At 38.8% G+C, this 24709-nt stretch overlaps 2 protein-coding genes across 2 annotated transcripts; one reads left to right on the forward strand and one right to left on the reverse strand.

Annotated features, from left to right (window-relative positions):
• The first annotated feature begins 453 nt into the window (after nt 1–453).
• Nucleotides 454–11370, forward strand: LOC146311787 (uncharacterized protein C16orf52 homolog B-like). The gene is made up of 3 exons (XM_084741363.1): nt 454–1224; nt 9195–9407; nt 11142–11370. Exons 1-3 carry the CDS (start codon nt 1119–1121, stop codon nt 11324–11326), a joined length of 504 nt encoding a protein of 167 aa, XP_084597489.1. The 5' UTR covers nt 454–1118; the 3' UTR covers nt 11327–11370.
• A 3956-nt stretch (nt 11371–15326) lies between these two features.
• Nucleotides 15327–24502, reverse strand: tmem235b (transmembrane protein 235b). The gene is made up of 3 exons (XM_084741039.1): nt 24199–24502; nt 23881–24087; nt 15327–15919 (listed from the first exon to the last, which is right to left on the reverse strand). Exons 1-3 carry the CDS (start codon nt 24374–24376, stop codon nt 15666–15668), a joined length of 639 nt encoding a protein of 212 aa, XP_084597165.1. The 5' UTR covers nt 24377–24502; the 3' UTR covers nt 15327–15665.
• Nucleotides 24503–24709: the final 207 nt, after the last annotated feature.

Consider the following 24709-nt stretch of genomic DNA (forward strand, 5'->3'; position numbering starts at 1 on the left):
TCGAAACAATGAGACAAGTCCAAATAAGATCTAAGTCTTATCTCAGTTATAATTATGAGAAAAGTTAACAGTGATTAAAAAGTTAGAATTCTGACAGAAAATATAGAAATTGTGAGGCAAAGGTTAAAATTATGACATAAAGTCATAATTGTGAGATAAATTGAAATTAGCTGTTGAAAAGTCGAAATTATGGGTTAAAACGACATAATCATGAGCTAAAAGGTCCAAATTATGTTAAAAGAAAAATGTTTATTAGATAAATTGAAATTCTGAGATAAAAAGTCATCATTTTATCTCAGAATTTAGACTCATAATTATGACTTACCATGGGGATATTTTGTCCTTCTTTTTCTTTTTTTTTTCAGAAATGCGCTTCAACGTTGAAATGATCGTTGCATAATTTATGGTGATGCAAAAGCCACCATCAGCCTCGGCTGTTTGCGAATTTTCTCGCGAGACTTGACCACTACAGTCAAGTAGACGCTACCTGACTGATTTTAGTTCCCACAGCTGAGGGAGGGCAGCATCGTCTTGCAGGAAACACACTTGCTGTCCGCTCAGAAGCGTTTTTGGAGGGTTTAAATGTCGACAACCCGAATGTGAGTGTGGAGATTTGGAGCTCCAGATGTGAACACGGGCGGCGTTTTCCTCCCGAGTGCGTCTGGAGGAAAGAAAAAGCTTCCATATGGGACTCAGGAAATAAGTGGACTGCATGCATGAATCCGTCCTCACTGCTGGGGGATTGTTCAGCGACTAAAGCAAAACGTTTCAGTAAATCGTCCCCCTCGCTTTCTGCAAATGTCACCGGGATGCATCTGGAGATAAGCCCGGGCAGCGAGCCTCTCCGCCGGGGCTGGAGAAGCGCCAGCAGGTCGGGCCAGGCTCGTCTGCAGGGGGACCAATGAAAGGGGAATCAGCCTGCATGTCTCACCGCCTGGGATCAAACACGATGCGCGGACAAACCGTGGATCAAACCGACCCCGTCACGATCACCACCCGGGTGGCATGATGATGGGACATGAGATAAAGGTTTAAGTTACTGACTCCTAGATGTCCCGCCTCCGTATAGGTGAGACAGAGACACTCAAACACCCTGACCTCCACCTGTGTCCACCGACATGGATAAACTCACCGTGATTTCAGGATGTCTCTTCCTCGCTGCGGACATCTTCGCCATCGCCAGCCTCGCCAACCCGGACTGGATCAGCACCGGAGACTCAGCTGGTAGGTTTCTGGTGGCACTTTGTCCTGAAAAAAGTGGAGTTTACGGTCACTGATCATTACTGGAGAAATTAAACTTCAGCTGTCCAACAACACTGGTTTTGTGAGACTTTGCAGACAGAAAATCTTTTAGAAAAATCTGTCAGAAGTCGGTAAACTGAACATAACTTGAAAGTGTGCTCAGACACTGGACATATAACGTTTTCAGCTGAATATCATCAAAATTAAAGGCAGCAATTTTGCACATTCATAACTATTTGTGTATCAGAGAAGTGAGTCTCAACCTTTTTGGCTTGTGACCCTTTAAAGGGACAGTTCGCCCTAAAATCCTCTGGCCTGTAGTGCTCTTTATCCATTCTTTTGGTGTGAGTTGCAGAGTTTTGGTGATGCCATCTCTTGAAAATGTCTCACAGTGATGCGTTTGGCGGGTGAACTTTGGGAGAAAGAAAGTTCCTACAGGAAACTGCAACACAACAAGGTCTGAAAGTGACTGGGTCATGATTTCTGGACAGACACGTTGCTGTTGAGGTTTTTGTCATTTTTGTCATCACTTTGAGCACCAGAAGCTTATATTCGAGAGAAGGCAGACATATCTACAGCTGATATCTAACCCTAACCCTGCAACTTACAACAAAACTATGGAGATGGATAAATAGCACTTGGTTGGGGAATGTGTATGTTTGATTTGGGGTTGAACTGTCCCTTTAAAATGAAGCAGTATCAGTAAAGTTTCTTTCTCAGAATTGCCTGAAGAGGTGGAAGTATCCAGTATTTCACTGGAAAAAAAAAACAAAAAATTAAAGAAAAGATTAAAGCACAACAATAGAATTTCTTCAACCCCCTTTGAAAGTCCCGACCCCCAGGTTTTTTCCACAGATGATTGGAGAGAATCGGTGAAGTGAACGAGTGGCAACAAAAAGGAAACTGTAATTACTGCAACAATGTCAGAGGACTGATAGTATGAGAGGTATGCAAAGGTCTGCCAATGTCAAGCAAATGCAACCAGAGTCCCAAGGCTTAGACAAGTTACAACAAACCGTCGTGTGCCAGTCTGCTCAGTGGAATTTTACAGTGACATGTTTGAATGTCGATGCAAAATCATCCTTATTTTTCCCTCAAAATAAAATACGGAGGGGTTTCTCACTAGAAGTCATTCATACTGTAAATATATGCAGCCATTACAGCGCAGTGCAATTTTCTTGCTGCGAAACATCAAGTTCAACATGACAGACAACTTTCTACTAAACAGTTTTATCAAATTTCAGTGGAAGATTTGTGTATTTTTGTTTGTATCCAAGCTTTTCTTCCTGGTTTGGTCAAATCTGATCACACCAACACAGTTCGCATGAAGCAGATTAGCTGAGTTTGTAAGTGTTTAAAAATGTACTTCACAGATTTAGCATTGCACTTTCCTAACTGATACTGATCCCAATACCTGAACTTAGTGTACCAGCTGACAGTGAGTACTGATCTGGTCTGGCTCAGGTTAAACCCTTTGTAAAAGGTGAACAAATACATGCCGAGAGTGAATGCCATAGAACGTGACTTCACTATCCAGGGGAAAAATGGCGTACGTGACACTGCTGGGATGTAGCAGGTTCCCATTGTAGGTTTAATAAACGACGTGATAATCGGATGATCTTCTAGACACTAATACTGATAGCCTACCACCATTAGTATCGGAGGCTAATAATATCATCATCGATAATAACAGATTTGTTCTTTAGTGGTGTGTACAAGTGATTTAGGAGAATTTCTCACGTTCACCAGTTTTCTTGTATTTTCATTATTCTGTTTGACTACATTTCAAATGATAATATGATCATAAATTTACACATAAAGCCTGCCACCAGTTTAATGATGTATTATTACATACTGTCAGGTGTATTGGCCGTTATGTTCACATGCTTTTTTATGAAGTCTGACTTATTCTGTCCTCCATCGCCATGATGGAAACTTCCCCTTGACCCTCTCCTCCCGCTGCAGTCATCGATCACCTTGCTGTGGCGAGGCAATTTTTTTTTTCTTTTAAACCATTGACCTATCAAGACATTTCTTTATTTCAGTGACCGTACGACCCTCCAATAACACAACATCAACATGTCTCGTTTTTCCCGTTCTCTGCCTTAGCAGGTTCCCTAACTCCACTGTTCAACAGATTTTTCTTTATGGATCTTTGAAAGCAGGACGTCAAACTCCAAACTTTGAATGGGGCAGGAGGTGTAGTCTTATATGTTATTATTGTGGTGTTAACAATGCTAATTCACAAGTCCCATGCACATGCGGTCAAATGTGCACAGGCGAATCACTTACAGTTATCTGAAGCCACGAGTGTTAGCTGAACCTGACGTGACGCACTCGCACAAGCCCCCATACGAAAAAAAGTAAGAGAAATTTAAAACAAGAATATGAAAATGTTCTTGCATGAGGCCCACTGTCTTCTTCTTCCTTGGTAAAACTTGACGCCTACATTACCCACAAAGCAACTCTGCAATACTCTTCCATATTTGGGTTCATTATGCTCGTGGCGGCTAATGTAACCACAAGATGAGGAACCACAGAGGTCTGATGCGCTAACTTCTTTTTAACTGTGCAGCAACAGATTATTTTCATTTTCAAACTTCTGGGCTTCAGATCCACCTGATGCTGCCTCAAGTGACTTCACTTGAGGACATTTATCTGATATTAGCTCCCTCTGCAGCCAGAAAGGTTTACCTATATCTTTTAACAAATCATAACTAAAGCTGATTTTTTTTAAACGTCATCTAAGACTTTTTTTTTCATATTTATTGCTGCTATTAAATTTTTAACTTTACATGTTTATTATGCACCATCAGGACAGATAATTGTGTCTGACAAGATAATCCTGATTTACAGCTACTGATGATTTAATGAACATTGTTTTATTAATATGTTGGCATCTGGCATCAGTGTCAACAGCTGTTATTCTTTATTAAATTAAATGATTAATTATCACCACTATGACCACATAACGGTTAGTAATAATCGTTGATTGCACAGTCAGTCCTAGAATTAAAATGTAGAATGCAGGTGTTGTCTAAATCCCTCTGTCACCTACTTACAGTCAGCCTCCCTGGCTATAGCAGTAGAGTATAATATTCAGATGCAAAGTCCAAAAGCTAAACATTGACTAAAACTGATGCAACAGACAAACAAACGTCTAGTATATGCACAGCTGCCCAGTGTTTTTGTCAGCCTCCATCCTAACGCTACAGTGGAGGAGAGATAAGCACGTAACAGGCATGCAGAGTGGTTATTAAAGGATTTGAATTGTTGTAAAAAAAAAAATACTGACTGCAGCTGCAGATTGAGTACACAACGAGCAGTTTTATGTTGCATGATTTAATAAGTAACCGTGCACCAAATCTTTTCTTCTCCATCGTCGTAGTACAAAGTAGACTGAAGTTCAGAACAAGTCTCACTTTGAAGGTTTTACCCTCCCATTCCTCATAGTAAACGATAGTGTGAAAGGACTGTACTTACTGTACTAAAAGCCTTTTGTTCCTGTTTAATTAGCCGAACAGTAATTACCCGAAGGCAGGAAGTTGCTGTTTGGGAATGAAGATGTGTGACTTTTAATTAGGCCTCCTGAGAGAGTAATGATTTCCACCTGGAGAATTAAAGCTCCTCAGGCTCAGTGATGACGTGTTTTATTTTGGCTACAAATTCAGAGGGTAAAAACTAGAGGTCAGAAACAGAAAGAGAATGATTGTGTTTCATAATTTTCCCTCAAACTCTGCCTCTGCATTTAGCCGCCTTGGATAAAATACAAGCCTGATGCCAAAACAGACACAGTGTAAAGCGTAGATCAAACAGAATTCAATGGCTTATCCTTTTCGACCTATAATATACATCACCTTTTCTTTTAACAACACTCAGTAAGCATTTGGTAATGAGGACACTAACTGTGTTATCAAAACTGGAATATGGCCAAGTGCAATATCTAAATCATAGAACCAGAACCAAATTGCAATTTTGCATGAGAAAACAGCATGACAATGAAGTACTTTAGTGCTGCATAGATGCCTTGGCCTAAAAATCTTGCGCAGATAAAAGAAAACATGTTTGTTTGGTACAAACCCCAACAAATGTCACTTTGTCATGATTTTAATAGTTTTTTATTTCAGTGAAAATTAAAATGCAAAAACAACCATTTCCACTAATTGTACCACATATTGCAATCTCAGTTAAAATAATCATAATATGACTTTTTCACCATATTGCGCCGCCCTGTTACCCACAAATATTCTTTAAGATCAATAGTCACAAAGTGGTGACAGTGGTTACATCCCCTGCCCCTCTCCAAACTTTTTTGAAACATGTCACATACATCAAATTCAGAATGAGTGTATATTTACAAAAAAAATAATAAAAATCATTGCATTCTGTGCATATTTGCACAACGTCCCAGCTTTTTTCGAATCAGGGTTATATTTAGTTCTCTGGATTTTTTTAATCACCGAGAAAAATAAGGAAAAATACATTCGGATATTTCTCTTGACATTAATAAGCCCCAGCTCACTGTGAATGATCATTTAGAATCACTTTAGTTTATTAGAGCTGTTGATGTTTTCATGAGCGGCTCTGTCATTCCGAGTGCTTTGACATCTACCACAAGATATTCAGGCCTGTTAGCACTCTGTGTGTGCGCGCGCTTGTTCCTGGTGTGTTTGTGTGCTCAAGTGTTGTGTTGAGAGATTTGAAGCAGCAGGAGGGTCTCTGAGTTCATGAAGTGTTCACTAAGTACGGGTTAAGGTTGGCCACTCGTAAAACACTCAAATGCACACCCCGGCTGTGGCAAACATCTGATGTCACAGCTGGCATCAGGTGACTTCAGGTAAGCAAATATAATCAGTGCCAGCAGGTATGTGGGACGGGAATCCCTGCTGTTTTTCTAACATATTCGTATGTTACAGTGGCAGTTCATCAGACATAGTATGTGGACAATAAATTTACATGTAAACACCAAAAGAGAAAAATAAATTTAAAAAATAAAGTATCTGAGAATATAGAAAATATATACAAGGCTTTTACATATTACATATTAGGCTTTTTCTCCCCAGGTTCAGGTAAAGGAAACAGTACTGGACAAAAATATACAGTTGTTCTGGCTTCTGGTAAACTGGAGGCATGTGTAGACTTTTTCAAAAAAGTCATTTGTTTTTTATCATTAAAGTTTTTTAAAGAGTTATTCTCTTAATCATATTTTCATTAAAAACAAAAGCCACTTTCTGTAATAGTTTGAAGCAAAAGCACAGATTGTTTTTTTTGGTATGGAGTCCAGTATGCAGGGAAGTGAATGCACTATTTACATTGTCCCCGCCACCCTGCAGTATGAAAGGGAACAGGATGTCCTGTGTATAGAGGGTCAGGTCAGCCTGCAGGAGGATGTGGTTCAGGCCTGATGTTCCACTCAGCCTGGTTCTGGTATCATCTCCCAGCACTGTATCCATTATCTGGAACTGAGGCCATTTCACGCCAGTGATGAATATTTAAAGGGATGATTTCATTTTCATGGTATGATGGATTTACAGCAGGAGCATTATGTGGCATGAATGGGTCTGTCTGTTTTGTTGTGTGTTTTTAAGATCCAGAATTTTACTTGTACACATTTAAATTACAGTTAAATTTAAATTGAGGGGTCTTAATGTCTTTAAGTACCAGGTATTTTTTACAAAAGCAGCTTATTTTATTTAATTTTCCTCCTAATTACTAGATGTTTCCCTGTGTTTTTTCTGCTCTCTTTGTGATATTGGTTACTTGTAATTTTGGCCATCATCACAATTATGTTAATTCTACAGTCGCTGGGTTTAAATTGCCCTGATTAAATTCATAAATCCATAAAATGTATAAAGCTTTCTTCTGCGTCTGCTTGACGGGGCTAACTGCTCGCTGAAGATAATAAGTAAGAAAAAGGGACAGAGACAAAAGAATAAATGAAGGTGTGGGAGGATTTAATTCTGCATTAATGTGCTCTGCGTTGTGTGGAGGCTTCCATGTTTTTCGACTGGATGCAGAGTTGAGCTGACGCATTCTCTGTTGGGCTCCAAATGTGTGTGCGCTACGTGCGGAAGCCCGCTTTACCTGACATCACAGTGCCCAGCAGGCTTTGCGAGGCAGGAGGCCGTCACATGATTGGTCATCTGATGTATGGTGTCATTGATCTCCTCATTTCTGTCCCGCCTGTTAACCGTACAGTTTCTCTCTCTCTGTGGGACGCTTCATGCCAGAAACTAGACCCTGTTTGATGTCATACATGAATCACCGGGAGGGTCACTGCTGCTGCTGGCACACCGCCCAGCAGTGTTTCCATACCAACAGGTTCCTCGGCCCTGGTCACCGTGGGGAATCAAAGGGACTCCTGGGAGGTCATCATCTCTTACGGCCATATGTGAATATGTTCTGTGCATTAGACTGAGCAAATCATCAAACAGGCTACTTAAGATGCTTTTCATATAATGGATTTAATGTGCGTGTACCCTTTTCTCCCGCTGTCCTTGCCTTTAATTTATTTCCCTTAAATTATAACTTTGTAAAAAAAAAAGAAAAAAAAGAATAAAGGCACACATAGCCCGCTGTGCCCATTTCATGTGTGTCTCTTTTAGTAAAGCAGGTGGCAGCATCTATAACATTAGCTGTAACATGGAGCGACGAGAAGTCATTCAGTCAAATGGCACCCACCAGTAGAAGAAGAAGAAGAAGCATGAGGATGCAAAGATAGATGAACGTGAGACGGATATGGTACCTGCTAAATATCTTGCATTTATCTCACCAAATGCGAAAAAGCTTTACTCGTACTTGATGAAGAGCATCGTCAGTCAAAGTCGTACTGTATGTAAAACATGGCAAACAGATTTTAGTGCACCACATGGAGGGAAAAGTGATATGAGCCTTCATGAACAAACCGCCAAGCATAAGCACACCCAAGACAGAGCACCAAAAAATGTCCCTTTTTAAATTGTTGTTAAATTCTGAAGTTTTTAAATCCCTGAACACTTGGGTTGAGTATTTTTCTATGACATTAAAGAAGCTATAACCAATACTTTTATAATAACAATGTATGCAATTACAATGTGAAAGGGATCGCTCATTGCGATGACCCACTGACTCTAACTAAAGATGGATGATGCATTAAATAACTTATTATAGCCAAACTGATCAAAAAAAAACAATCAAACATCAATTATAGGCGGTGGGGTTTATTACCTATACTGCAGCCAGCCACCAGGGGGTGAGATATTTTGGCTACACTTTTGGGGAGCTTTCATGTCGTCCATCTTTATATATTTCAGTGTGATGAATCTACAGAATCTGCTGTTCCATTCGGCTTTATGGAACTTTATAGTAAGTCTCAACTCATTGTTTACCTGTCTGACCTGAAACTTTATTGTTCTGGTTCACTCTCACCACTCTAACAGAGCTCTTTTCAGCTGGGCAGGCAGCTATTTTTAATAAAAAAGCTCCAAAAAGCCACTGTACACTACCTGTAACAGCAGACACTCGCAGTTAGCAACTAGCTGGTGAGTGTAGAACAGGTAAAGATCCAGATGTTTTTCCTGAGGAGTTGGTGGAGACCAAAAACGTGCTAAAAGAAATGAGTCTGACCTGGTGATGTTGATGTGTGGTGTCTTGTTTCTGCCAGCTCTCGGCATGTCTCCTTTTACCATGACTGTACTGTACTTCAACTGTAAAAATCAATGTATTGCACTAATTAATCAATGTAATATGTATTTTAGTTGGGTTGTGGTCTGTCATAAAATGGCTGGGGGAGACTATTCTGTTGTTATCATGAGCTGGCGTGAGAAATTCATTGAATTAATGTTGTTTGTTTGAGCTTGATTCTCTGTACAGCTCTGTAATGAAGTGCTTTTAGACAAATGACTGATCGTTTCATTGATGGATCTAACTGGAAACCTGTTTTTTTCAAACTGCTGTCTCTTGTCTCTATCCAGGCTCTCTGACTGTGGGCCTAGTCCGGCAGTGCCAGACTATCCACGGCCGGGACCGGACCTGCATCCCCCCGCAGCTGCCCCCGGAGTGGATCACCACGCTGTTCTTCATCGTCCTGGGCATCATCTCCCTCACTGTCACCTGTGGTCTGCTGGTGATGTCACGCTGGCGCCGCGAGGCCGCCCGATATGCCCGGTGGATTGCCTTCACGGGGAGTAGGTTTTAACCATCATTATGAATATTGAAGCCATAAATCTGCTCTTAATTCACACCAATACTTTTAAATCTGTTCATTTCTAACTGGTATCTTAACTGCAGCTTGAGGCAAAACTGCCCGCTATAGTTTCTAAAATACCTGTGAAAGTAAAAGATGCTACTTAAGAATCTCCTGTGAAATAAATGGAGCTTACATAGACATCAGAATTCGGCGTTTCATTTCAGGTCAGCTTTTAGACTGGTAATTATGAACATCTTGACAAAGCGACTGCGGAGGAGCTCTAATTGATGTGGCGGTTTCTATTTTTACAGAAAAGAGACAGAGTTTGTCTATTAGAGAGGACCAGAGGAGGAGCTGTGCTTCACTCGCCTCTAAATATAGAAAAATATGAAGCAGGTTCTCATGAGTAGACCATCAGTATTGGAAGGCAGTTTTTAGTTCCAGGGACAGTTTTTCTACACACATGTAAATTCCTGAAAGCTGCCTTGAAAGATGGTAAAGTTCCCCAGATTCTGAAGAAGAGTTGTGGGTTTGTCAAGAAAACCCAAATGTTTAATGTTGAAACAAGAGTTGAGTTTAGAGCACTGTTTTTTTTAAATCTTTTTTGTAAGACAGACCCCCACAGCCACGGCAGATGAACTCAAGCAGCCCTTAATTGACACTGACTTTTATTTAAACCTTTTTCCCAATGCCTCAAGCTAACTATTCCAACTCTCTTAGCTATCTGTTTTATCATTTTATCATCATTTTATTTATTACATTTAGCTATAAAATCCCTCCATTTAACTGTTTACCTATTTAACTATTATTGCTATTCCATTAAGCTAACCATTTTAACTGTTTATCCATTACTTGAAGCTAACAATTCTATCTGATAATCTATTACTTGTAGCTATCTGTTTATTTATTCCTTTAAGGTAACTTTTTAACAGTTTATCCATTTCTTTAGCTATTTCAACCATCAATTACTTAGCTAACGTAACTATTTGAACTGTTTATCCATCACTTTTAGCTCATTCCACAATTTATCCTTTATTTTTAGCTAACTCCCTTAGCTATTTTAACCATTTATCTATTATGTTTAGCCATAAGACTCCTCCATTTACCTTTAGCTATTTAGCTTTTAGCTCTATTCTGTTAAGATAACTATTTTAACTGTCTAACCAATACTTTAGCTATCAATTTTACCATTACTTTTATCCTACTATATGAACCTCTTATCAATTACTTTAAGCTAACAATTTTACTTGTAGCTATCTGTTCCGTTTTATCCGTTACTTTGAACTATTTCAGCATTTCACTTTTAGCAAACTGTTTCAACCATTCACAAGACCTTTAATATTTACACATTACTTACGTAGTTCACCATTCACCCACTACCATTTAAGTTAACTTTTTAACCCTTTATCCACTACTTTAGGCATTTCAACCATCTACCACTTAGCTAATGTAACGGTTGAACTATTTGCACCACTGATGCGTTACTTTAGCCATCACATTTAGCTAACTATTTCCAACATTTGTCTATTACTTGGTTGACTTGCTAACTACTTTCCATGCACTCTCAACACGTGGTATGCAGGTGTTGCAGCTGACTTTATATTTGGACGTATTTCTTTTCAATTTAAATAATAATTTATGTTAATTTGTTAAGCTGCTTCAGTCTCTTTCCTCATACTCCATGGTCTAGAGGGGATGTTAATGGCCTGTGCTTGTTTTTCCTCTGTCACAGTGGTCCTGTTCTGTATGGCGGCCCTCATATTCCCAATCGGCTTCTACATCAACGAGGTTGGCGGACAGCCATATAAGCTCCCCAACAACACAGTGGTGGGCTCCTCCTATGTACTCTTTGTTCTGTCCATATTTTTCACCATAGTGGGACTGCTGTTTGCCGGGAAGGTATGCTTACCCGGCTGACACATCCTCCTCCTCTTTTTGTATCTTTGGAGAAACACCACCTGTTGAACTTGACTCATCTGTGGCAGTGTTGGAAGTGTCATCGGAGCAGAACAAAACTGACGAGCACCTGTTTGTGTTTTTCTCCTTTTGGATGAATCGCCACAATTCTCGTAATGGGAGTGGAAATCATTGTGTTCCATCCGTCCATCTGTTTGTTCAGACACCGAGCGGTCGAAGAGAGCTCTGAAACGGCCCTCATGGTCCGTCCGGAACGATGAATGCGAGGCGATGAGCGGACGGGAGAACATTAAAACACATGACGGAGAAGAACGAAAACATCAGGACTTTCAAGGGAGCCTTTGCAGTATTATCTGTCATCTCAAAATTTATCGACAAACTGTTCTCGTCCCGTCGACCAAGATGCACATACTGAGATTAGACTGATGTCAGGCCTGATTCTGGCCAAAGCACCAAATATCGGCCAGTCACTTCCAATATGATGGCGGTTCTTCCCTGAACACAGCTACATGGAACAATCTGTAATATATAGACAATGAAGTTTCACTTTCTCTACACATTTTATTTATTTGTTTAATTGTTCAGTTATGTTTTTTGTAGAGGTATTTTTATTAAAAGGGCCTAATGTATCCCAGAGTTTCCCTGCCATTAATGTATGTGGTGGATCACTTTGCCTTAAGGAGCTGTTAACCTCAAAATAACTATCATATTACTGCGTTTCATGGGATCAGTTCTCAAATTCTGGATACACAGAATGTTTTAGCATAAAAATGTTAGAAGTTGAATGTAAAATGGGTTATCAGTTGTCCAAAATGATTGGTATTGTTTAACAATCAAAAATTTGTCAGTCGACTCCTCTCTTCATAACCGTGCTTCCACCCACAGTACCCAAACCGTTTAAGCCCAGGAACTACTTTTCAAGGAACTAAAAGGTTCTTTCAGTCTGTTGTTGTCTGCGTTTTGCTAAAGATCAGCAAAGATTAGGCAAATTAGTCCACTGATGTATGAAAAAGCAATGTCTGTTTTTACATCATTTTTTGCACACGTCTAGAGCTGCAACAATTAATCAGTTAGTTGATTAAAAGAAAATTAATTGCCAACTATTGCCATCATTTTTCAAGCCAAAATGTCAAACATTTACTGGTTCCAGCTTTTTAAATGTGAGAATTTGCTGCTTTTCTTTGTCATTTATAATAGTCATGAAGTGTAAATGAAGAGTCTTTTGGTTTTGGACAGTTGGTTTGACAAAAGAAGCAATATGAAGACGTCATTTTGTGCTCGGGGAAATTGTGATGAGCATATTTCATAATTTTTTGACATTTTATAGACTAAATGGTTAATTGATCAATTCTGAAAATACTCGTCAGATCTGCTGATAATAAAAATAATTAGTTGCAGCCCTACACGCGACTATACGACTAGAATTTCTGGTTGATTCATATGTCATGTACCTTCCTCTGTAACTCCACGCTGATGTTTTGAAGCGCTGAACAAAGAACAAAGTGGTTTGTGGCTGTGAAATTTTAAAGTGGTGGCTGAAATAAATTGTTGTGAGTACTCAACCAATCAGAAATGTTCAGCAGTGCAAGCCCCGCCCCCAACCTTTCTGTACTTTTGGAAAGTCCTTCCCCCCGAGCAGGGGCTTTTGGGAGATAAATAATCTCCCTGGAGACTTAATTTAGACCCTGGTCCCTGCGAGTTCCCCCCAGAGGTTCCTAGTCCCTGGGGAAGGTTCCCGTGGTGGCGAATCTTTATCGAGGTGAGTACTGTATAGTTGTGTACTTGGATGTGTTGCAGGACGATGAGTTGGTCTCCAAAAAGCTGTGGAGCTAAACCTTCAACAGTTATAGCTTTGATATTTCAAGTGATGTAGTGAATGTATTATTCACCGTTTTGAGCATTTCCTGTTGTTTAAACACTGTGTCAAGAAATGACTGAGTATGACTAGTTTGTTTTATACATTGGGGACGTCGATGCCTACTTCATTTCTGTATAAATGAACAGACAGCCAGTCTGTGTCACTTTTTAGAAGCACTGTGATGTTCTTGACTGAGCATGGAGGATCTCATCTCATTAAAAATGACTCATTGCAACGCTGATTGTCTCATCAATTTGTTTTAACATTTACTTTAAATATTTACACAGTTCACTGTTTGTTTAGCTGCAGTTATGAAGCTCAAGTTGTTCACACGAAAAACAGCATTTTTTTCTTTCTAAATTTGTAGTGACATATTGTATATTTGAAAACCAACATAAAGCCACTGTTCTGTGAAACATTTTTTAAAACTTCAGCTGAAGGTTGAGAACATTCTTTGACCTCTTGGGTCCAGAGAAACCGACTGAGTGTCTGGATGTTGATATATGGCTTTTGCTTTGGATGGCAAAGTCTTGACTTGCAATTGTAGATGCAGCAAAAAAAAACAACGGAGTTAAAACTTGACGTTTTTGGTGATACTTGATGTTAATTAGCCAAAATGAATCTTGCTTTTTGTCCTTATTTTATCTGCAGTGAGGCAGAGCATGTTTAGAGCACAGTCTCACACCCACTTTTCATCTTGCGTCTGTGTGGATGTTTAGGTTGCCATAGGAACACCTTTGAAAATGATTGTTTTTCTGACAAAATCCAGTCAGCTATGGGTGTGGCAGCAGCAGCAGCAATCCGGTCATTTCGTTAAAGGTTGCATCCCACCTCTGCCCACATCTGCTGCCAAATGAACTGCCCTTGACCTTCAAGCCGAACCTCATAATCACAAGCGCTGCTATTTTAAGCCCTGAATATGTTTTTGTCTAAGTGTTTCTACTTTGTCCTTTTTTGGCAAATGTTTCCATCCTCAGAGCAATAAACAAAGTAGGAGGAGAGAAAGACTTGTTCTGGTGCCACAATATGATGAGTAGCCTCCCTCTCTCCTCTATGGAAAACTGCCAAATTTAAATTGGTAACAAGGACATACTCGAAGAAAGAAACACATTTTAAGATTGACGTATTTCAGAATATTAACAGAAGTTCTTTTGAAACATCAGATCAGTTCCATAAAAAATCCAGACACAGTATTTTTAAGCATATGACAGATTTATATGAGGGATAAGATAATTTGACGCCTTCCTTAGGCCTAATCAAACTCATTGCATGGTATGACAGATTGTTGAATGGACACATTAAGAGCAAGATTATAGCTCATAAAAAACAAAACAGTATCAACAGATTAAAAAAAGTAATTTATACTGAGTGCCAGTGTAGGAAGCTAAGGAATGTACCACTGTGGACAAGGTCAGCAGAAAATTGTATTTTAGGTGCATTAAAAAAAAAAAAAAAAATCAATACCAGTTTAAGTGGACACTATATTTAGAATATTTTCACTGCTTTTCTTTGCCATCAGACAGTCTTTTCTAATGGGAAACCACTGTAACATAAACCAAATATTGCACTCTCAAACCAACCGAACTCCAAACTCAGTTATTTTATCTTGCAGAACACAGAGTTGCTGGTGTACCGCTGCTTTGATCAGTTACTTTGTGTTTTTGTTCTGTTTGTTTGGTAAAGACCCCAACAAACATCACATTATCGTTACATTTTTGTCAGTGAAAATGAAAAGTTTGATACAAAAATGATCATTCCCACTAATTGTGAATCATATTACAATCACAATATCTGTCAAAATAGTCACAATATGATTATTTTGGTTTGTTTTACTATACTATGCAGCTCAAGTGACGACCAGCATCTACTGTAGGTAATCCACTTAAAAAAATCTGAACTATTCCTTGTGGTGATGATCATACCACTTCATTCTCCAACTGAGCTGAAAATACAGACAATAAGTTACTGCGTCAGTTTAACATTTTATAAGCAGTCACATGGAACAAACACTAATTTTGTTCAATAGAAAAATGTGCATATGATCTAACACTGTAAACATTCAAAAACAATGAACAGATACAGCTTACATCAAATTAATGTGCGTGATTAAAAATACAGAAGTGGAATGTAGTGAGATTAAAGTAATATAAGTAAAGTAATAAAGTATTGTTCTTAAACTGTGAACTCATCGGTTTAGTTTGGCACAGACTTCATTATGACAATTATCTGACCATGAGGAAACACTTCAGTTCTCACCACAAGAGGGCGTACTTGATCAAATTTAAGTCAGAGTAGGGCACCACTTCACTTACAGCACAATGTTCAATCTAAGGCAGATTTAACGACATTAAACCGATGACACTCGCTTTTAAAACAGTCGGAAACATCCTGAATTCAACAGCTTTGATTCAACCATTGTATTTTATTATAACATTTTTGGCCTTTTCTAAGGCAGAACCACACGGCTGCATCTCTTACAGTTCAGTACAGTTCAATGATCCCCATCTTCAGCGTGTTGGATCCACTGTGCTTCAGCTTGAGCATTCGAGCAGCCACAAGCAGCAGAACGCCGGTGAGGAACTCCATGCCGTAAGACAGCCAAGCCAGACCCAGAGACCAGCCGAAGGAGGTGTGAACATACGCCAGGCCCTCTGGGCCCACCCGCCTCTCTGTCTCAGCCAGGGCCTGGTACGAGTAGATGATGTAGAGGCTCACACCAGAAAGGGTCAGCAGACCTGGAGAGCGATGAATCACACATATTATGAAATGTAGTGGTAGATATTAAGTTAAACAATCACAAAAACAGGACAGACTTTGGTATTGGTTGCGATTAGGACATTATTTTGGTAACACTCTGTGTTACGCCCATGTCTATAATGCATTATAATGATTCATAAACATATTTATAATAATGTGTTATACAGTGACTATAGCAATATATAATTGTGGTTAAAATAATAATAAAAAAATAAGGACAAAAAGATGTCATCACATAATGTCAACTCACCAAGCACTCATATTCATAATGCTTTATAACAATAATCATAACACATTATAAAGCATTCATAATTGCACAGTTGTGATACATTATAACCGTTTTCTAATACTCATTGTTATGAGATTATAATGCATTATTAGGTGGTAATATTTCCACTAAAAAACATAGTTCAAATACATTATAATATTTTATAATGCATTATAATCACATTATAACATCAATTACAATAATGCAACTATGAGAATGATAATACATTACAATCCTTGAGTCAACAACAATTATTGAGTATTAAGCCGTGGTGGACAAAGTACTCAACCCCAGTACTTGAGTCAAAGTATAGATACTCCCGGTCAAATATTACTCAACTACAAGTGAAAGGTGCGCAGTCAAAATTTTATTTGAGTTAGAGTACTAGAGTACTTGCTTTTAAAAATACTTAAGTATTCAAAAGTACATGTTTTTAAAAAATACTCAAGTATTCAAAAGCACAAAGTAACACAAGACAAGAAAAAACAGCAACAGCTGACTTCAAAGCTGTGCTTAGCTTGTCTTTGAAATGTTGTGGAGTGAAAGTCATAAGTTTAAAAAAAAAAAAACAAATACTCAAGTAAAGTACAAATACTCAAAAAATGTACCTAAGTACAGTACTCAAGTAAATGTACTTTGTTATTGTCCACCAGTGGTATTAAGCAATGAAATTCCTGAGATATAGGCAGATATAACACTTCGTATGCTGGTTATAAGTCACAAGTAAAGTGAAAACATAAATCCATGCCAGAGCAACACACAAAACATCGTAAAATTACTTAATTTGTTTGAATTTGAGTACTCCAATTTGACCCAACGTTTGGTGATGAACAACTGAATGGTGGACCTTTACATTTAATTTATGTAATGTTCTAACCTAAAATATATTTGTGATAAATTATAATTATCTTATGTTTTATAATCACATTATAATGCATTATAAAATGGCATTTCAACTGTGAGAATTAAAATACACTATCATCCTTGCCCCAAAAAATGTTAGCGAGTGAGTGAGCAATTATGAAGTATTATGACACTTGATGTCATTATAAAATGCTTTATAATGTGCTATGATTGTTGTTAAAAGGCTTGGATATTTATGACTACTTGTAACCAAAATATTGCTATATACACATTATAACACATTATCAGTATGTTTATAATGCATTATGGCAAGGGCGTCATAGAAAGAGATTGTAATGGTATTTACCCTAATCAGGTTGTTTTGAAACTGGTGCTTTTTATGTCTTCATCCAAGTGGCCACTCCAGGATGTAGAGTGGAGCTACAAGGCCCTCTATTCATTTAAAAGCAGTTTATATGTTTTCTTTTTTAGACACTAACCCTCAAGACTTTTTTAGTCAATGCACAAGCTATTACAGAGCGGAAATTCATGCCAGTCAGAGTTCTGTGCTGAGAGCTCATCAATAAAAAACTAACCATAATGCCAAGCCATTAGCTTCCCAAAATCTCATATTGTGAGAGACAGGAAATGTGGTGACGCACGTGATGTCTGCTTACACAACATCCTAAGCACCAGAGACTAGACCGAGACACACACGCACACACACACACACACACAGTTCCCACAAGTTTCATAGTGTTGCTATTGGAAACCCTTTTAATTTTGACGGCTTGCTACTGGTTTTAAGGGGATGCAAGCGGAGCAGAGAGGCTACCCAGTATGGGACTAATAATCCTTTTATTACTATTACACCCCGAGGTGCTACGAGCTCACCGAACAATGACGAATCTGCATCTGATTGTTATGCAGTTCACTGTGAAGAGCATGAGAAACAGAGAAACACATCGGAAACTGCCTCACATACACACTGTGCATGCAGAAAGAACTACTACTACTACTATTTCTACTTCTACTGCTACTACTACCACCAGAGTTGAAACAAATAGTTGATTAATTGATCGGTGGATCGACAGAATGTTATCTGGAACAATTTTGATAACCGTTACATCGTTTTAGCCATTTTTGAGCAAAAATACTAAACATTCACTGGTACCAGGTTTTCAAATATGAAGATTTGCTGCTTTTTTAGTTGTATGATAGGAAACTGAATATGTTTGGGGTTTTTTCCATTTTTCCATTACATTTTGGACATTCTTGACTACCCAGGTGGTCCCCGAACTTTTGTCATCATGAGGTTGATGTTTGTGGTGTTGTGTGGAGAATGTCTTAACATCCATTGGATGGGAGTACCAGGAAATTTGATACAGACATTCATTTTTTTTCCCACATAGGATAAATACCTTTAGCACCATCATTGGGTCAAAATTTGTATTTGTCCTCTAGTTTATGATTAATACCAGCCAAACTAATTAAATTCCCATGTACTTTGTCCTTAGTGCCAATCATTTATTTGTTAGTTGCAGAAAGAAAAACCCTTGAACTCTTACTCCTATTTCCACTTGTTCTACTGTTGATGTTTCTGTAATTAATCACAATCGATTTTGAGGCACGACAACAGCAATAACAATGTTTGTGTAAGGGATAATGTACAGCGACCAGGTCTATATTGTAAAATAAACCCAAACAAGGTGACTCAGGATGCAGATTTATTCCACAAAAGTGAATATTAATAAATTGATGCAACATATCAGAGTCTATGATCAGACCTGTGTCCATAGCAACGGCCTGGTCTTCATAGCAACGGTCTGCAATTAAGAAATAACAGGCCTTATACTGCAATTGACAAATTATAATTGAGTATTTAACAAAGCCATGTAATAAATAAGGTTAACGACGTCATATCATGTACTTCTGCTGTCTGTCATAAGTGTGTCTTGTTTCCTAACATGGAAGCACTTTGTAAAATGTTCTAATTTCAGAGGAAACCTGAAATTGCGCTGAAAATGAAGAACACGGGAAGCAATGGAATGACCCTGCAGGGAGGCCTGACAAATAGTCATTAGCTGTTTAATGGTTGGTGAGGAAAGGAGCAGCAACATTAGAGTGAAGACAGAACAAAACAATTAACAGAGAATCGTAATGATCATATCTGTCTGTATACATATACACTGTACTGTCAGCTGGGATAAACTCCAGCCCCCCTGTGAACCTTCAAGGATAAGCAGTTACGGACAACTGAATGAATGAATGTATACATACACACACATCTCACTCACTCATTTCTTACTGGTGTTTGGGGGTTTATCAATACAATAGTAGGGACGCCATCTAATATGTAACTACCAGTAAATCAGACAGAAATATAATTTTATGAGCACCAGAAGGCTGAACGTAAAAAAAATATGGTGGACAACAAAGACACCAAAGAGAAGGAAATGCCTGGTCTGTCCAGAATTGGACAGTCAACAAGTTCACAAGACAACTCCAATCTAATTCAAGCCTTTATCTCATTCCACACATTGCCATGTGCTGCTTATTAAAGTGAGACTATAAAGAGTCTTTTTTAAGTATGTGTTTATCCATCACAAGGTCCTCTTTATGGAGGTCATAAGGCGCTGGCAGGAGAGCACCCAACCGATCCAGAGGGAAGAGCTCGGCCAGATGCTCAGACACTATAGTTAATGTGCACATAACTTGATTGCTGTAAATACCCAGATTAACATAACAGCTTTAACACGGTTAAAGGTAATCTAACTTTTCCAATAACCTAAATTTACACAATTTGTTTGATAGCCAAATAATTATCAAGGTGTCTGGTGTGTGGGAGCTTACAGGAAGCAGGAAAATAGTCACGTACACGTTATTTTGTTAGTTTTTTTTTTTGACAAAAATAAGTTTGTAACTACCAGCTATGGTGCTCATGGCTCAGTTTTTTCAGAATATAAAGCTTTTCATTCAGTTTATTCTGATTACTGTGTGTCACAGATTTAAAACACACAGCAAAATCAGCAAGTTTTTATTTTAGACTGATGACTAATGAAGCTCGGCCTAAGTATCTTTATGCCTCATTCGTCCCTAACTGTCTTTCTCTCCCCTCTCTCTTTATCCACTTATTCTCAATCAGCTACCCATGGGCGTTTACTCGACAAGTCAGCCAACCAGATTCAGCCACAGTCTCCATTAGCCAATCATGTCGTCGTATTGGAACTTTAAATTCTCTCTGCCGCTTTCAGCTGCCATTTCTGCACAGAATTGTCGCGACCCTCCTCCACCTCATTCCCCCCCTAGTTCTTCTAATCCAGTGTCCGGGTTGAGGTCATCAGAAGTCCGATCCTCATCTCATCCAGACCGTTAGCCTTCCCTTCACCACCACCGCCAGTGTCTAGACTCCATCGGGGGGGTTTCCTTTGCCAATCACGGCTTCACTATCGCCTTTGTACATGATGATGTCACGATGGAGTCTAACCACCAAAGATTTTTCACATTTCTCTCTACGTTGTGCTCATATCAAATAAATATATTTTGTACACTCAGAACAAAGTCTCTCCTGATTGAAATCACTTTCTTCCATTCATCAGATAGCAGATGGTCTTAATCTTAAAACTTCAACAGTTAGTGTCCTCAGTTCTCTAACGCTTACTGAGTGTTGTTCAAAGAAAAGATGATGTATCATAGTGGTAAACATGCCACCGTCCAAACTTTTTTGGAATGTATTGCAGGAATCAAATTCAGTATGAGTGTTTATTTACAAAAAACAATAAAGTTAATCAGTGTTAACATGAAATATCCTGTCTTTGAACTGTATTCGATTAAACATAGGTTGAACAGTATTTGCAAATCATCGTATTCTGTTTTTACTCATGCTTTTTACAATGTCTCACCGTTTTGGAATTGGGGTTCATATATTCTTTATGCGGCCTACGCAACTCATCAGTCTGTGCAGGTTTCAGGAGACCTTAACCGCTATCCTCAACTGTCCCACACAAACAATGTCAAATTAAAGCTGGTATGAAATGAAATACAGAACCACAGAGACGCAAATTTGGGACACAGTTGCTTCAAAGGCAATTTTACTTGACTGTCATGCCTCCCCGCGGACCAATAAAAGCTCCCATAAACCATCCAGGATGAAGCACTTCTGATGTAACAGAAGCAAGAGCAGCGACACACACACCAAAACACACACCTGCCTGTTCATGCATACTTAACCAGCATGGGCAAATGAAACAGCCAATCAGTCTTAGATGGTAATAAACGTCAGTCCCTTTGGCCACATGAGGTCAATAACTATAACTGAGGTCAGCCAGTTTCAGGTCTGCACATAAAGTGCCACCGTCTGCTCAGATTCACCACATGGCCCCGCTTTATTGCCACACTCCAGCTGTACATATTCCACCAAGCACTCCACAGATTTTTAGTGTTTCCCCCTTCCTCTGTAATATCATTAAATGTTATATGAATGAGACACTGAGTGTGAGCATTTTCTAGTTTAAATTATTTTTGACCATTCTGAGTGTGTTTTCCATCAGAACTAAAACATCAAATGAAATAATTACTTACAACTGGAAACGATTTGTTCGGTCATTAGCTATTAATTAACTGTGTTGGAACTGCAATATTCTTTGTTTTATGCTTGCGCGAACAAATCAAACCCTGAGAAAAAGGACATTTAAATTTCATTTTAAACATATGTGGGGGAAATGCTGTTTCTGATGGAAAAAGGGTGAGATGGAGTCTGCGGTATCCTGTTCCTCGCCGCACACAGCCATTTGAGTCAAATGATCTTTAACAGCAAGCGTCGGGACAATTGACTGCTCTCACCTCTATAGCAGCACATAATGGCTCCTGCTTTATTTAACACTGAGGTAAATGATCCAAAGCAGAGTTGCGGTGATGTTTTCACTCTGTTGCATTCACTGTGATGCATTTCCATTAACACCATCTCTCCAACTTAGTGGGAATAGTGTGTAATTTCAATGTTTCAGCCACCATTGAATCTTAAACGTGATAGAGGCACAGTGTCTTCTAAACAGACAACATGGGCACGGAAGTTGCGAGACAACACTGTCCTTACTGTGCAGATGGGAACTCCCTACTCTTTTTATTCTTTTTGAATGTTTCTCAGTAAAAGAGATACGATGAACTGATTCATCATGGTGCATGAGTTCCTCTGGGGATTGTGGTTTTTCTTTTAATGGATCTGTCTTGAATGGCTGCCAAATCAATACAAAAAAAAAATCCCTAATTAATTCACTGGCGTCTCCATATAACAGTCATCTCGCCTACAAACTGTAAATCTGTAAAAAACATGACAATCATGAACAGACACAAACACTAACAAAAAGTAACATTTGCATATTGTAACATAAAATAGCAAACTTAGACTACTCAGTCCAGCACTAGGCATGATGGGGAAATGATGGCTGTATGTTAGACATCGCTTTTACCAGTGATATAATTTACCTTAGAATAGATTTTATTGAGTGTGTTTATGAGAGTCAAAGTGTGCATGCACATGAGTTCTGTTTGGACACATTCATAAAAAACCTTTTGGCACTTTTGTCCACCTATAGCCAGTTTTGCCGGCTATCAGACGGGCCGGCTACTATGGAACGATGGCTTCTCAGTAGCGGTCGACCGATATTATCGACCCAGTATTGGCTGTTCACAGCTAAATCTGTCGACATGGGTATCAGCATATATGTTGTCCAATATGAGCCTATATGAAAACTTTTCTTAGCAGTTCATAACGCAGATTGGTTTTATTTGTTAACTTTATAAGCAGCATTTCATGTGTATTTGATTCTTTTTCTTAATTTGGGTTTAATATATACACACGTAATTTGCTCTATTCGTATAGTTATTTATTTATAATATATTAGATATGTGGTACACATACAATGAACTCACACAAACTCAGCAAACCTGTGCACTGTTATTCTCCACTCTTCTTCTCTGCTAGACACGGCCCACTTTTCTTATCTGTCTGCATTGTGGACAGCTCTCACTCCGTCTCTGTTTGTCCCAGAACAGATTACGAGACATAAAGAATTCACATGAGGATTGTATTGAACCACTTTTCTATGCAACTCTTGAACTGTCATGACTGCGGTCTCTTTGCAAAGGCTTCGATAAAACTCTCAAAGGCAACATTGATTTCAGGATCTTTATTTCAAATGTAATTAATTATTAATTATTAACAGTATTGGTGAAAGTTTACTGTTTCAGTGACTTAATATCAAGCTGGACAATAAAATGTATTGTTGTATGTGTGTTTAGATTTAGATTCTACAAATCTGTATGTTATATATTGTGTAAGACAGGGTTCTCTTAATGTTTCAACTATTGCCTTACTTATTACTTAATTAAACTAGAGAATAAGAAGAGCATGCAGACAGCAGAAGTGACATCTCACATCTAACATATCACTCCGCCAATCTTGATCATAACTCATATGACCTGCACATAAGGTGCGTCACATTACATAGGTCCAGATTAAACAGTAGAATACAACTGTAATTGAAATGGCAAATTATATGGACTCAAAATAATGAACAGTAAAAAATAAGACAACCTGTTGAATATGTTCTCGCAAAATAAATCTCATCTTACATATTGTATAAAGAATTTTGCACGATATATTGATATAGGATTTTCTTTTAACTCTCTAATCTTGGTATCATATTTTGATTATTTGAAACCATTTCGTGACCAGCTACAAACACACGCTGAGGTGAAACAGCTGGACTCCAGGACCTGATCTCAGAAGTGAAGGTGGACACGGTGAGGAGCTGAACCTCAACTTACTGCAGATGAAGAAGTAGCAGGCTGTGCGCTTGAGGAGGACGGGGCTCCGAGCCAGGGAGCTCACCAATCCACAGATGCCACCAAACAGCAGCAGGACCAGGCTGAGGGGAAGCATCACCACGATGGCACTGTGCATGTGCAGCTCTGTCTCAGAGTACCTGGAGTTGTTAGTTGTGAAGGAGTCTGAGTCTGCCAGCTGCTTCCCACCTGGACGTTACAGGTAAAAGAACTAGTCATGATTAAGTTTTATAAAAAACAAAACATTTTGCTTGAGTGCTTTAATTTCAATAACTAAGAGAAAAAAGAAAATGAGCCTACCTTCGTTGATGCTCCACAGTCCCGAGTGGTAGCTCAAGACTTCTAAGTCGCTCGTGTTCATGGGATTAATCTCTATGATGTACCAATACTCTGTGCCGAGGGAAGTGGCCAAAAAAGCGAAACTCAGGATGCCGCAGATGCCAGCTGCGATCACCAGACAGCCGAATGTTACCTTCATCCTGAACAGATGAGGTTTGGATCTGCGCGTAACGGTGATGACTGATTTTTCTAGTGTTGATCAAGTATTTTTAAACGTTGATGCGCTCATTACGGAATGCAAAAACAAACAAACAAAGAAAAACAACAACAAAAACAAACAAACAAACAGAAAAAAACCAAAGCGCAACGTTATGGTGTTGAGATTATCCAAAATCGTTCCTGTGGAAGCAGTAATTAAACCCTACAGCATTGGAGATCAACTTATATTTAACTGAATGAATCAAGTCACAGAGCTGCAAGAGGATTATAACAGCTGACAGAACAGCAGCAGCTCCTGTGTGGGAGGGACTTG

This window comes from Lutjanus erythropterus, chromosome 17 (genome assembly GCF_056507025.1).
Source record: "Lutjanus erythropterus isolate fLutEry1 chromosome 17, fLutEry1.hap2, whole genome shotgun sequence".
Taxonomy (NCBI): Eukaryota; Metazoa; Chordata; class Actinopteri; order Lutjaniformes; family Lutjanidae; genus Lutjanus; species Lutjanus erythropterus.

Bases quoted from the DNA above. Each gene is read 5' to 3' on its own strand.
- LOC146311787 (XM_084741363.1), top strand. From the start codon at position 1,119: ATGGATAAACTCACCGTGATTTCAGGATGTCTCTTCCTCGCTGCGGAC. The intron at 1,225-9,194 runs GTAGGTTTCTGG...GTCTCTATCCAG, and splicing joins CAGCACCGGAGACTCAGCTG to GCTCTCTGACTGTGGGCCTA. The intron at 9,408-11,141 runs GTAGGTTTTAAC...CCTCTGTCACAG, and splicing joins GTGGATTGCCTTCACGGGGA to TGGTCCTGTTCTGTATGGCG.
- tmem235b (XM_084741039.1), bottom strand. From the start codon at position 24,376: ATGAAGGTAACATTCGGCTGTCTGGTGATCGCAGCTGGCATCTGCGGC. The intron at 24,088-24,198 runs GTAGGCTCATTT...TGTAACGTCCAG, and splicing joins ACTGTGGAGCATCAACGAAG to GTGGGAAGCAGCTGGCAGAC. The intron at 15,920-23,880 runs GTAAGTTGAGGT...ATCGCTCTCCAG, and splicing joins CTGCTACTTCTTCATCTGCA to GTCTGCTGACCCTTTCTGGT.